Below are 13,475 nucleotides of genomic sequence, written 5' to 3'. Positions count from 1 at the left end.
TATCTGTCAAGATGTGTCTTAAATGTTGTCATTGTATCTGCCTCCACCACCTCCTCTGCCAGCACATTCTTCCCACCCTCTGAGCAAAAACTTGCCTCTCACATTTCATTTAAACTTACTCGCTTTTATGTTAAACATACGTCCCCTACTAATTGATATTTCTACATTGGGAAAAAATTCTCCAACTATTCATCCTATCCATGCCTGTCAAATTCTGTAAACTTCTATCACGTTATTAGTACTCTACTTTTCCACAAAATCTATGCAAAACTTTAATTGTACTGTTCATTCAGTCTGTTGTTTCTACCACTGAACCCCTCCATCTTCATCCATTCATGTCATGACAATGTATTGGCAATTATATTCTCTCATCCTGCTATGTGTATACTTTTCAAATCGAATGGCTGGAATAGCAAGCTCCATCTAACCGGTCTGGAATTTTTATCCTTACTTTTTTTTCCAAAAACTTGAACAGGCTATGATCAGAATATACAATTATCTCAGGTACATTACTGGCAAAATAAATGCTTAAATGTTGCAAAGCCAAAAACCAAACTCAAAGTCTCCTTTTCAATTGTAGAATATTTCTGTTGATGAGTACTCAGCATTTTTGGAAAAATATCTGATAGATCTTTCTATCTTCTGGTTTTGCAAGAATACAACACCAACATCCACAATAATTGCATCAATAGCCACCTTGAATGGCCTCGCATAGTTAGCAGTAACTAACACACCTTTCACGTTATCAAACACCTTCAGGCTTTCCCCTGTCTGCTGAAATTTTCTACACTTCTTCAACAGGTCAGTCAGTGGAGCAATCACACTACTAAAATGCGATTCAAATTATCTATAACTTCCTAGAATAAATTTAATGTAAAATTTGATCCTTGATCTGATTGTATTTCTGTGGGTAGTCAATGTCTAATAAACACATAAGTAACATTTCTACAATCCTTTTAGCTGTGATGCTGCATAATGGAGTGGCCTTCAAAAATCTAATAGACACACCCATTGAGGTCAACAAAAACTGATTCCCACTTTCTGTTTTAGTTAGTGGTTTTATGCAATCAATTAAGACTCTTATAAAAGTTTCCTTATTGTGGGAATGGGGTATTAAGGGCACTGGTTTTATCATTGCCTGAGGTTTTCCAATTGCATGACCTGTATGACATATCCAACAAAATTCAAACACATCTCTATGCAGTCCAGGCCAAAAAAACTATTCTTGTGTTTTGGCTTAAGTTTTCCTTACTTGCAAATGACCTCCTCCTTCATGTGCTACCTGCAACATCTTTCTATAACTCACTGGTAATACAACTTGATGCACTTCTGCCCATTTTTCATCTTCCTCAATATGTGATGCTCTCCATTTCCTCAGCAAGACATTGTTTTAAAAATAGTAACATTCTGTTATATACTTGGATTCTTCTTCTGTGTAGGCTTTTTGACACAGTTGCTTCAGTTTTTCATCTTTCTGCTATAATTCAGCTAATTTCTCTGAACTGAAAGCATTCACTTTGTCTTCCACCTGTTGTAGTTTTTTTTCCAACCACTTGATCAAACATTGTTTCTGATCATTGAACTTCCCTACCTTTACTCCTTGACTTTCCCTCCAGCTTCAACCTGTGCCTTTGTGACTATGTTACCATACAGTCAGAAAAAATCCCAGGATATACGTCATGTAGCACCTTAATTGTCTGATTTTCCACTGGCTTTTCAACCACGATAGACACCACTCCCATAGGTGATCCAGCTATACCATTACCAAGGATAGAGAGAATTTTGGAACTAAACATTTCTCAATTACTCCAACCAAAAATTCACAACTTTTCACCAGACTTTCCAACTTCACTTTATATAATGGAGCACCATTCTTCTCACCATAAATTCCACATATTATCACCTTTCCTGGCAATGCTCTTTCCAAATTACATTTCTCCTCATCTCTGACCATCAATAATTGACAGGCTCGTGTATCTCTTAAAATTATAATTTCTTTACCGTTCCTCATGGCATAATCGATTAAACCTTATCTAGGCAAGTAAATTCATTAAAGAGATGTAGCACTTTTTTCTCAACCATCTGCTGATCAGGTTGTACGTATTTTTGCAGCTTTTAATCTTCCATGGTGCTTTCCTTTCCTCCTTCATAAAAGCTCACCGGCTTATCCTATTTTCCCACATGCATGTGTTTTTTACTAAATCGCCATCGTGACGACTTCATGTGGCTTACTTTATTACAGTGAAAACACCTGAGATTTTTTTATCTCTCTTTCCTCCAATTTGTTTCCTTTTTATCCTGTGGTAAATTATCTTTGCTATCTTCAATGAGATCTCCTTTTCCCTAACCACCTGAGGATTTCTCTTTTTCACAATTTCTATCCCTCACAGATTGAAATTGATGTCAGAAGCCAAAGTTTAATTTTTGAAACAAACCATAATCGCCTGCCATTTCTACTGCCAATCTTGTAATCTTAACTCTCTGCTCTTTGACAAGTTCTCGTTACTTCAGAAGTGAATTTTTAACACGTCCAAAATAATTGTCTCTCTAAGAGTATGTATGATCTATTTTCAAATCCCTTATCCACCTATTAAAATTACTTTCTTTAATCCTTTGAAACTCCATGTATATTTGACCAGGCTCCTTCCTTAGATTCCGAATACATTGTCTGTTGGCTTCTGGTTCTGGCAGATATGCACTTCAGATGACTTTTTTCACCTCCTCATACTCCCCAGATACCTCCTCTGCTAATGATGCAAATAACTCACTGGCTCTACCCACCAATTTTGTTTGGATCAATAATGCCTACATGGTAACTGGCCATTTTATTTGTTTAGCCACTTTTTCAAATGAAATGAAAAAATCTTATACCCTTCTCATCAAATAGGCAAAATTTGGACAAATTTAAACAGATCCCCACTAGGCCTTTGGCTATGATGGGACTACTCTCCATCACTGTCCTCTTCACTTCTCCTACCTTTCACCTCAACATCCATTATTTTAAGTCAACTTTGAGTTATCAGTTCCAACCTACAAAGTGCAAAAACTCTTTCTTTCTCCTTTTCTTCTGCTTTTAATTGTGATTCAAACTGTTTTGTTTCCTCTTCTCTTTCTCTTTGTTCTGCCAGGATTATTCCTTTTTTCTCTTTTTCCCTTGCCATTGCCTCTACTTAAAACTGCTTCATTTGCAATTGAAGAGTAGCCATTTCCAAAGATTCCAAGTGTATTTCTAGCAATCGTAAATTTTGAGCCAATACTGCAGTTACTTCCACTTTTTGCATAGACAAAGGCAACCCCAACTTCAGCTTGTCACCAATTCCAAAATCTTTGCCTTGCTCACTATCTGACTACCTAAGTGACTTCTTCCACCCATCGGCTCCCGACCCCGAAAACTCTGAGTGACTGAAAGAGCCATTGCTACACAAGGTGCACCCTATTTAAGCCAACCAAATGCAACAACTGAAAAGAGAACATCAACTCTCATCACTCATTGTCTTTGAGCCCAATAACCCTAACCCCAACCTGTAATTAGAGATTTTGATCCTGACAAGAGTGCCCAATTTGTTGTGGACTAACCAAAACCTTCTTAAAATTAATTAAGTAGATAACCTAGACCCCACCTTTATCTTATTTTTAAAGGCAAGTTTAAGGAAATGTGTTCCAGGTATAATTTGATTGGTCAAACTACCAGGCTTGAAGCAAAACATGTTTTATATTTCCACTATAGCTAAAACACAAATAAAAGAAAGAAGAATTGGCATAACTTAATTCTATTGGAAAACTTAACAGAGTGATAAGTTATTTAACTAATAAACAGCAAGTGTTCCAATATTGTACCATCCCATTAACGTAACTTTGGCAAACACAAAATTAGTAAACTAGATTGTCTCACACACAATTCTCCATCAAGAGAGAACACACTGACAGAGAGAGAGGGAGAGAGAGAGAGAGAGAGAGGGAGAGGGAGAGATGACTCAAAACTTTTGTTAAAGCAGGAAGAGATATCTAGCAGCTTCCATACCCAGCTTCAAGACCTCAACAACTATTGAAAGTTGAACTGATTCCTGGTTCTGAGGGAGCCTGACCCCACGCCTTCATGCTGCTACTATTGTTCCAACTTTTAAAAAAAGCTAACTCAGCTCAGACCAGACAGTTGAGCTCCAAGTTTACTAACTTGCTTTCAAAAGAAACATGACAGCACAAATCCTTCTTAAAGGCACATCTTGTGACAACGGTCATACTGTCCTGTCTTTGACCATTGCCCAGCTCAAAATGCCACTTAACTGAAGTGGCGTGATTGCCAAATGGAGTGTAGTACCTAGCGGGCAGCTTGGAGCTGAAGTTACTCAAGCTGCAGACCCAGATACAAAATACCCAGTATAAGTGTCTGCAGCTTGAGGAATTTCAATGAAGATATGCGGTGGATTAGTGGTAATACCACTGGTCTAATAATTTAACCTAATATTCTGGGCATTAAATTCTGATGAAAAATCAGTGGACTTGAAATGTGAACTCTGTTTTCTCATGACAGATGCTGCCAGATCTGTGTCTCTCCAGCACTCTCTGCTTTTGTTTAATGCTCTGGGGAGTTGAGTTTGAATCCCACTATGACAGATGGTGAAGTGTGAATTCAAAAAAAATCTGAAATTAAGACCCAGCCTTGGGATGGCCACATAACCACCACCAATTGTTGTAAAACTCCATCCAGTTCTTTAATGTCTTTTAGGGGAGAAAACCTGCCATTGTTCCTAGTCTGGCTTCCTTTAATTCCCAACCCAAGGAAATGTAGTTGCCTCTTAATTGACCTGTAGGCAATTAGGGATGAATAATGAACTCTGGCCCCTCCAGTGGCACCCACATTCTATGAATTGATTAAACAGTTGTCTGTGTCACATTGCTCTATTAAAAAAAAGACAGCATTAATAACACATCACCTCTCTTTTTATTTAAGTTATTTCATTTTGTAAAGAAGAGCAAGTTACATTTCCAAGTTGACGGATGCCAGAAAAACACTCCTGATATACTCCAGGCTGAATAAATGGATCACCTCCTGCCCTCATTGCGCTGAATTCCCACTTCTACTGAATGCCCAAACTCAACAAATTGCCAATATAGTGTTTTTTCAGTACAATAAAACTGTGACCATAGAAAACAATGAAGGGATACTCATCTCAACGCTAATGGTAGGAGAAGAATATTTACTGTTATGTGATGACAAGTTATTCCCTAATCAAGATGTCTCCAGTGCAATAATGAGGGAAGCACATGCAGACAATGCCTTAGAAACCCAGCAGGTCTGGCAATATCTTTGGAGAGAGAGAAATAGAATTTACATTTCAGATCCAGTATGAGTCTTCTTCAGAACATTCTTCAGGTAAATGAAAATATTAGAGTTCAGAGTTCAGATACAATCTGAACATATTCCTTACATGGAAAAAAGTGTGCACTTCTCCCTAGATGTGAAGAAAGACAAGTGACCCGATGTCATGTGAACTGTTGAATGTTGTAGCTCTTTTTACATTTACACTCTAATGAATGTGTTAGAAACGACATTACCGTGGTGCTAGTTATGTTACATTGGTGGTGCAGTGAAGTCACAGACAAAGATTATACAAGGCATCTGACGGAGATGCCTGGCATATTCAGTCTCGTGTGTGACAGTCCTCTCCAGTAACAACTTTACAATGCTACTGCACACTCAGGAGCATGAAGCTTTGAGTAGCCAGTAGTACCTACCCAGTCATAGTGCAACAGATCATTCAGCATCTTGCAACCCTATGCAGGTTCTTGAGCAGCCCCCAGGTGCTCCTCAGCCACCACTGTCCAGGCTGCCAGTCAGTCAAGATGATCTCTGGCTACCATCTGCAGGACAAAGTACTTCCCCTTCTCTCCCAGACAGCCGCTGGGAGATTCTATAAGGATGCATTGCTAAAGTGTGGTGCCACTTTTCTCTGCTTTCGTACATTTCAAGGCTTGTGTAGGGTGATAAGCAGAGGTTGAGTGATAATCCTGGTTTGCAGAGAGTGAAGTGTTGTCTGGGTGCCTTTTAAATCTGTCAGTTGGAGCTCTGAATGTTCCAGCCAGCCTCAGAACTGCCTATCTATAAAATTAGGTATTTTGCCTGGTATGCATATGTAATGAGTTGGAATACTTCATCCTTCCCAAGTGAATCTCCTTCTGCTTTTATGCCCAACTCAACATCTGATCTCAAAAAAAATTCTGACCAATCACCAGTCAATATCAGTGGTGGGAATTGTATCAGTGATAATGGGAACTGCAGATGCTGGAGAATCCAAGATAACAAAGTGTGGAGCTGGATGAACACAGCAGGCCAAGCAGCATCTCAGGAGCACTCTCTGATGTAGGGTCTAGGCCCGACACATCAGCTTTTGTGCTCCTGAGATGCTGCTTGGCCTGCTGTGTTCATCCAGCTCCACACTTTGTTATCAGTGGTGGGAAAACTTCTTTAGAGACAAAATGAAATTTCATTCGAAAAGGAATCAATTAATCAAATATAGCCAACGTGCATTTATAAAAGCTAATAATGTTTCGCTAACGTGGTTGCCTTCTGCGATATTGTACCAGTGACAGTTGATAAAGGTGGTGCAACGGATGTTGTACGTGGACTTTCAAAACACATTTGGACAAGATAAAGAAGCTAAGGGTGGTAACGAATGGATATTTTCAGGCTGGTGAATAGTTGGCAGTGTTTTTGGATTTTTTTTTACAAATTTCATAAATGACCTAGACTTAGAGAGCCTTCCGCCAATGTGGCATACTGCATCCGCTGTACCCGTTGTGGCCTCCTCTACATTGGGAAAACCATGCGGAGGCTTGGGGACCGCTTTGCAGAACACCTATGCTCAGTTCGCAATAAACAACTGGACCTCCCAGACTCCCCCTCCCATTCCTTAGGAGACATGTCCATCCTAGGCCTCCTGCAGTGCCACAACGATGCCACCCGAAGGTTGCAGAAACAGCAACTCATATTCCGCTTGGGAACCCTGCAGCCCAATGGTATCAATGTGGATTTCACAAGCTTCAAAATCTCCCATCCCCCTACTGCATCCAGCTCGTCTCCACCTCCCTAAGCTGTTCTTCCTCTCACCTATCCGCTCCTCCCACGTCAAGACGCGCGCCCATTTCCTGCCTACTAACCTCATCCCACCCCCTTGACTTGTCTGTCCTCCCCGAACTGACCTATCCCCTCCATACCTCCCCATCTACACTCACCTCTACTGGCTCTATCCCCGCCTCTTTAAATTATCTGTCTCCTCTCCACATATCTTCTCCTCTATCCATCTTCAATCCACCTTCCCCTCTCTCCCTATTTATTTCAGAACCCTCTCCCCCTCCCCCTTTTCTGATGAAGGGTGTAGGCCCAAAATGTCAGCTTTTGTGCTCCTAAGATGCTGCTTGGCCTCCTGTGTTTCATCCAGCTCCACACTTTGTTATCTTAGACTTAGAGAACAATATGACAAAGTTTGTAAATTATGTAAAACATGACAAAATGGAAGATAGTACTGGGGATAGTAACAGACTTCAGGCTAATATAAATGGGAGTATGAAATAAGCAGGAAAATGCCAGATGGAGTTGAATGTGGCAAATCATAAAATGATCTTTTTTAAGAGGGATAACAAGGAAAGACAGTACTATCAATAATGCTAGAGGAACACAGCAGGCCAGATAGCAACCCGTCCCAACCCGAAACATCAACTTTCCTGTTCATCTGATGCTGCCTGGCCTGCTGTGTTCCTCCTGCTCCACACTGTATTATCTCTGACTCCAGGGTTTGCAGTTGTTACTATCTCATACTAACAATAGCATTATTTTTAAAATGTAGATAAACAATTTGTCCTGGAGATTCATCTTTAATTCCTAAGTATTCAAAACAATCCTACATGGTTGACAAAATAACAATTAAATTGGATTTTACACAATCCTTTGAAATTATCCAGGCAATACTTTAAAATGAAAATTGTTGTCATAACCTGACACCCACTAGCAGTTTGTCTGCTGCATCAAATCTATTCATTCATACACAAAACAAAATGTACCTAAAAACCAACTTTCCTGCTTCATTCATTCCTAGTGCCAAACCAGAGATTAGGAATGTACTGTCTAAATGGTAAATGTAGAGATTTAGAGCAGTGAAGTTTCTAATCCAACTGATGCATTTGTCTACAGTTTTGGACATTACCAGAATTGCAGGTGAATAGTGCATCTTACCATAATCTACCGTCAAGATGGAAAACGAAACCTCTCACTGAAGTGACCACTTTCTGAAGAGCAGTTCAATCACAGACAGCATTCACATGAGACCCGAAGCCTCTGCCTTGTACAGTAGTTCTGATAACTCCATTCAGTTATATTTCTGTATTTTAATATCTATCTTGACAGCTATGTATTGGAGAATGTAACAATGATATAGTATACATGGAGAAGGGCTAATTAGTACTGTTCTTGAAGTAGACACATAAAATTGAAATTTCTTAAAATCAGGAAATGTAGTGTTAGAGTAGAATGCAGGCGGCTAATGTACATTTTACTATATTACTTTAACAAGAGTGATTTCTTTGTCTCTGTATGTTCCTCATCTTTAAGAGTTTCCATAAAGCCTACCTCTCTGATCAATTGTTTTGGTTTTTCTCCAAATACCAATGTATCTAGTGCACTGTCACATTGCTGCGCGGCACCGTAGAATGTATTACTATAGGTAAGGTGAAATGCTTTAATAAGTGTAATTTGTTATTATAAGCACAATACATTGGCATTTCTGGAAAAGTAACAATATTCTAACGTAACAGAAAATAATCAAAATCGCTGCAAGTACTGAAATTAATACTTCATGTGTAAGATTAAAAACTTCAAAATCTTCATTTCCCATTTACAAATCCTCAAGAACCAATAAATTTGACCCTTCTGGCTCCTCTACCTTTCTGAGTCAACACAGTCCCATGGTTCATTTGTCTCAAATTTCTCGTAGATTTCCCTAACCTTCCTCCTCCATACCACCATCCATGACAGAGCTTTCAGCTTCCATTACCTATTCTCTGAAACTTATCTATCTTCTCTCTGACCTTTAAAGATCCTTGGAAAACCAGTTTCACAATGTTCCCACATTTAATTTGTCAATTTAAGATCATTATTCTTTTCTCACTCTTTTCTCTTTCAATAAAAACCCTTTGGAATATTTTCTGTCATTAAAGGTGTGACAAATGCAATTCTCTTTACTGTACGCTTTATCTTCCTAATGTAATGTTTTGTACGATCATAGCAAGAAAATGATTTACTTGTGTTGAGAATCATTCTTGTAAGAAATAAATGTATACAAAGTACTAAATCCAATTCATCCAGTGAGGGTCATTTAATTGAGCCTGCAAGAGAGGGAAGCGTGGTGTGAAGGGTGTTTGAATTAGGAAGGAAGAGATGCACAGATTAAATAGTAGTGTGTTTGTGTCAAGTGAGGCCTTATGCCAGTCTGTAGCAGTTTCCCACTTGTGATATATTTGTTTGTCGTAGATACAAATTCATGTAAAACTTCTTAAACTTGTGTCTGACCTTTATGATAAAGTTGTTGCTATGCAAGAATCTTATGGGACCCATTTCAGCCCATTTAAAGGTGATTAACTATCCCCTTTGTGCAGTTGTGTCTGAGGTCGACAGGTTTTCTTGCTGAACTCTGCAGCACAAGGGAGGGGAACAGAGAAAAGCAACTTGCCTGGAGGGTCAGGATTGGCAAGAGTGAGTTAATAGTAAGGGAGGTGATTGTGAAGTGGAGTTGGGGAAATGGAAGAATAGAGAGTGGAAGAGGGAAGAGTTTGGCATCTGGGTGTGGTGGCGGGTTGATGGAACACAGTCAGTCAAAGTAAGAAAATAACTGGCATAAAAGCAGTGTCAATATTGTCCATATGTGTCCTCACAGAGTTCACAAACAATAACTTAATTACCTCTGTTGAGAGTAATTTTAGGCTGTGCCCTTTGCAGTGCATACAAGGGAGAGGCGCTGAGCCTGCAATTTTGGTCAAGCCGCCAAAGAGTAATGGTACAGCACTGGGCACTAACATGAACATTCAATAGACTGAATTCAAAAGCACACACTTTTTCTTCTACAGTAGAGAAACATCCCTGCCTCAGAGGTCAGTTAAAACTCAACTGGGTAGGGAAACTTGATTTTTTTTTCCTCAAAGGACATAAATGAACCAAATAGTTTCATGGTTACCATTATTGAGTTAGGTTCTTATTCCAGATATATCATCTATGCAGAGCAATGAAGTCAGGGAAGAGCAGATAGTACTAACCAGGAGGAACCATGTTCTAGAGATCCCGGCTAATTCATCAACTAGCAGTGCTCAAAAGTCATAGAGACAGAGGGCAAATGCATCCCAAAATGCCAGAAATTTCAATCATGATGCAGACAGTCCCCGAATTGCAAACAGGTTCAGTTCTGGAGTCTGCTCATAAGTTGGTTTTTATGCAAGCTGGAACACAATGCAAGACAATACAAAGGAACCTTCTGTAAGCACACAAAATGATCGAAAGTTGGATGTTTAAAATTACACCCCTTTATAAGATCTTATTCCTAAGTATCAGCATTTAAAAGTCAGACATTCGTAATTAATTAAAGCCTATTAATTGGAGAATGCTCGTCTCTGCACCGTCCATGGTACTGTCAAAATCTTGAGTAGGTACTTCTCCAATCACGGGCTGCTTCACTGCTGTGATAACAATAGCAAAGACGGGAGAGCAACAGCCTGTGATTGGAGAAGCAGCGAGAAGGTATTCGGTGCTACTAAGGGGTCACAGCTTTGGAGGTTGCTGGGGCCAGAGGAGGCTAAGCATGAGTTGGAGCCTAGTGGTATTATTGCTGGACTGTTAATCCAGAGACCCAGATACTGTTCTGGGGACCCAGGTTCAAAGTCCACCATGGTAGATGGCGGAATTTGAATTCAATTTAAAAAAATCTGGAATTAACAGTCTAATGATGACCATGAATCCATTGTTGATTGTCAGGAAAAACCCATCTGGTTCACTAATATCCTTTAGGGAAAGAAACTGCCAGCCTTACCTGGTCTGGCCTGCATGTGACTCCAGACTCTCAGTAACGTGGTTGACTCTGAACTGCCTTCTGGGCAATTAGGGATGGGCAATAAATGCTGCCCAGTCAGCGATGCCGTCATCTCATGAATGAATTTTAAAAAATGACTGGGTTACCAGTGTGGCTGAAGTATGTATTTCTAGTCTGTGGCGGTAACTGCAGAGAGAGAGGTTGCAAATGGGGCGAGGTAGTTAACCAGGGAATCTACAAGGTTCTAAGGAGATGAGGAAGAAAGAGAGAGACAAAAGCTGCTAAGGACAAGAAATAAGAAGAAGGAAGACTGCAAAGAATATGAGAGTGGCCAGTTGCAAGTGGGGGTTGGGGAGATAGTCTTGTGAGAATGAGAAGGAAGATGCAAGCGAAAAGCAGGAAGAGAGAGATGCTTCAAGGAGAAGAGACTGGAATGACTTAAGGAGGCAGGAAGAGGCTGCAAGGGGACAAGGTTTTGGAGTCTGCAAAACAAGAGAGTTCAAGAAGACGGAGCTTCAAGAGGAGTAAATGTTGTGAGGTAGGTAGTAAGGCCACAGGCAGAGGAGGAGACGAGTGAGTGAAGCTGTAAGGGGGATGAGAAGAGGGACACAGCAAAGGAGAGACAACAGTTTTTAAACCTGCCAACTAAGGAGTCCTCAGTTAACTAGGAGCCAGGAAGTCTGAAATCTCTAAGATGGATGCATTCTTTGCAAAGGAATGTGAAATCTTTACTTTAAGGCTGTATATGTTCAGTAACTGCTATATGAGAGCAAAGAATAGTGAATAAACATTGTCTTGATTAATAAATTTAATGACTGTCATCGAGCTCTGGAATGCAATGGAAAAGGTTCTAACAGTCTGGCTAAAATATTCCAATTTTGGATCTATTCATGAAACTCTTCACCTGGATCTCACCAATCTGGGGAAAGTGTGGTTAAGGTTTTTTTTTATGTGTAAAAGTACATGTCAATAATTTTGAAATAAAAAAAGTGTGCCAATTTACACATTGTCTTGTGCAAATTTAAATGCTGTGGTGCATAATAAATGTTTCATTGGTGGGTCTCTAGTTTTTAATGGTAATCCCTATTAAGGATTTTGAAAGTTGATATCAGAGCTGAGCTGTGATTAACAATCCTGGATCATCAAGGATATTACAGAGAGAAAGGTGAACCCACAACTATTCTCTACTCTAAAAGGTCAGTATTTGTTGGTACATTGTGGAGCTGTTTTACAGAATGTAATTACTGAGTGGAAACCCTCAGCTCAGAGTCTCGTGTTGGACCTTGCCTCTGTTACCATTCTTCCTTGAGAAACATGACAATATTGTTTCAGAACCAACTGCATCTCCATATGGAGGCAATCCTCGCATGATAAAATTCCTGTTCACATTTCCATCTGGAAACTAGTACTCAAGTTAAATGTACAGGCAACAATATGAGAGCTTTAGGCTAGAACAGTTTGAATGGTGTCAACACTTTAAATCCTGCAAAGTTTTAATGTTCATTGGGACCTATATAACTGCTATGTGTATGCCCTGTACAATGGGTTGAATTTTAGTTAGAGTACTTCATTCCTGATGTAGAAAAAGAAGTGGGGGCTACTTCTAATCTTTTACTTTTTTATCTGTCCTCCTGGGACTAAGGTGAGAAAGATTTCCAATGGTGAAACTTCACATTTGCAGACTTTGCAGCAAGTAAGTGCAGAATATAAAAGAACTTCCTGGACAAACAGGGAGGCTCTTCATCTTGGCCATAACTTTCCTGCCCAACTCCATTACCATTAACATACAACTTCAGAATACAAAGGTTGCACAGATCTTCTGTGGTAAATCTCATTTGTAAATATTTTACTTTTCATCCTACCTCACTTAAGTGTACATCATCATTATTTGTTGAGAATTGCTTAGTCAGAGTACTAGATGTTCTGGCATATGGTCGACAGACATTTCTTAATATCAAGTGGATTGAATTGCATTGCCTGAGTATAGGGACCAGTGATGTTGGGGAATTCAAAGGTAACCAGGATGGAAACATATACTTGATACTTCTAAACTGAGTATTGCTGAAATGAAGAACAGGGCCCTTTGAATTATTACATGTATCTCCCAATAAATGTAAATACCGCACTGCAAGCCCAACTTACAACTTTCAAATGGTTGTCAGCATATTTCTTGGCATGCTCAGAATTGTTCAGCAAATCTTATTCAATCACAGAATGTTAGACACTGTGATTTGCAAAAGTAGGCAACAGCCAATGTCTGGTTCATTCCTCAGAGTAAAGCCTTGACCAATCAGAGTCAACCTGCCTGGTTTAAATCTAAACAAAAAGCTTGGCAGGTAATTCAGATATCATCAAGCTGGAACATTCACCATAGCAATGCCTCTACCAATCACTTATTCGGTAACC

General features: G+C 39.6%; 1 protein-coding gene across 4 annotated transcripts in view; it reads left to right on the top strand.

Moving 5' to 3' along the window:
* LOC125454608 (interphotoreceptor matrix proteoglycan 1) overlaps positions 1-12,065 on the top strand; it is a 142,309-nt gene extending 130,244 nt beyond the window's left edge. For 2 of the 4 annotated variants that reach the window (XM_048535551.2, XM_048535548.2), the window contains exon 18: positions 8,189-12,065. In XM_048535551.2, coding sequence (XP_048391508.1) covers positions 8,189-8,287 — 99 coding nt within the window. In that variant the 3' untranslated portion in view covers positions 8,288-12,065. The remainder of the gene's footprint in view (positions 1-8,188) is intronic. The other 2 variants (XM_048535550.2, XM_048535549.2) reach the window with 1 other exon arrangement.
* The last annotated feature ends 1,410 nt before the right edge of the window (positions 12,066-13,475 follow it).

Source organism: Stegostoma tigrinum, chromosome 9 (genome assembly GCF_030684315.1).
Source record: "Stegostoma tigrinum isolate sSteTig4 chromosome 9, sSteTig4.hap1, whole genome shotgun sequence".
NCBI lineage: Eukaryota > Metazoa > Chordata > Chondrichthyes > Orectolobiformes > Stegostomatidae > Stegostoma > Stegostoma tigrinum.
This window is presented reverse-complemented; position numbering and strand designations above follow the sequence as displayed.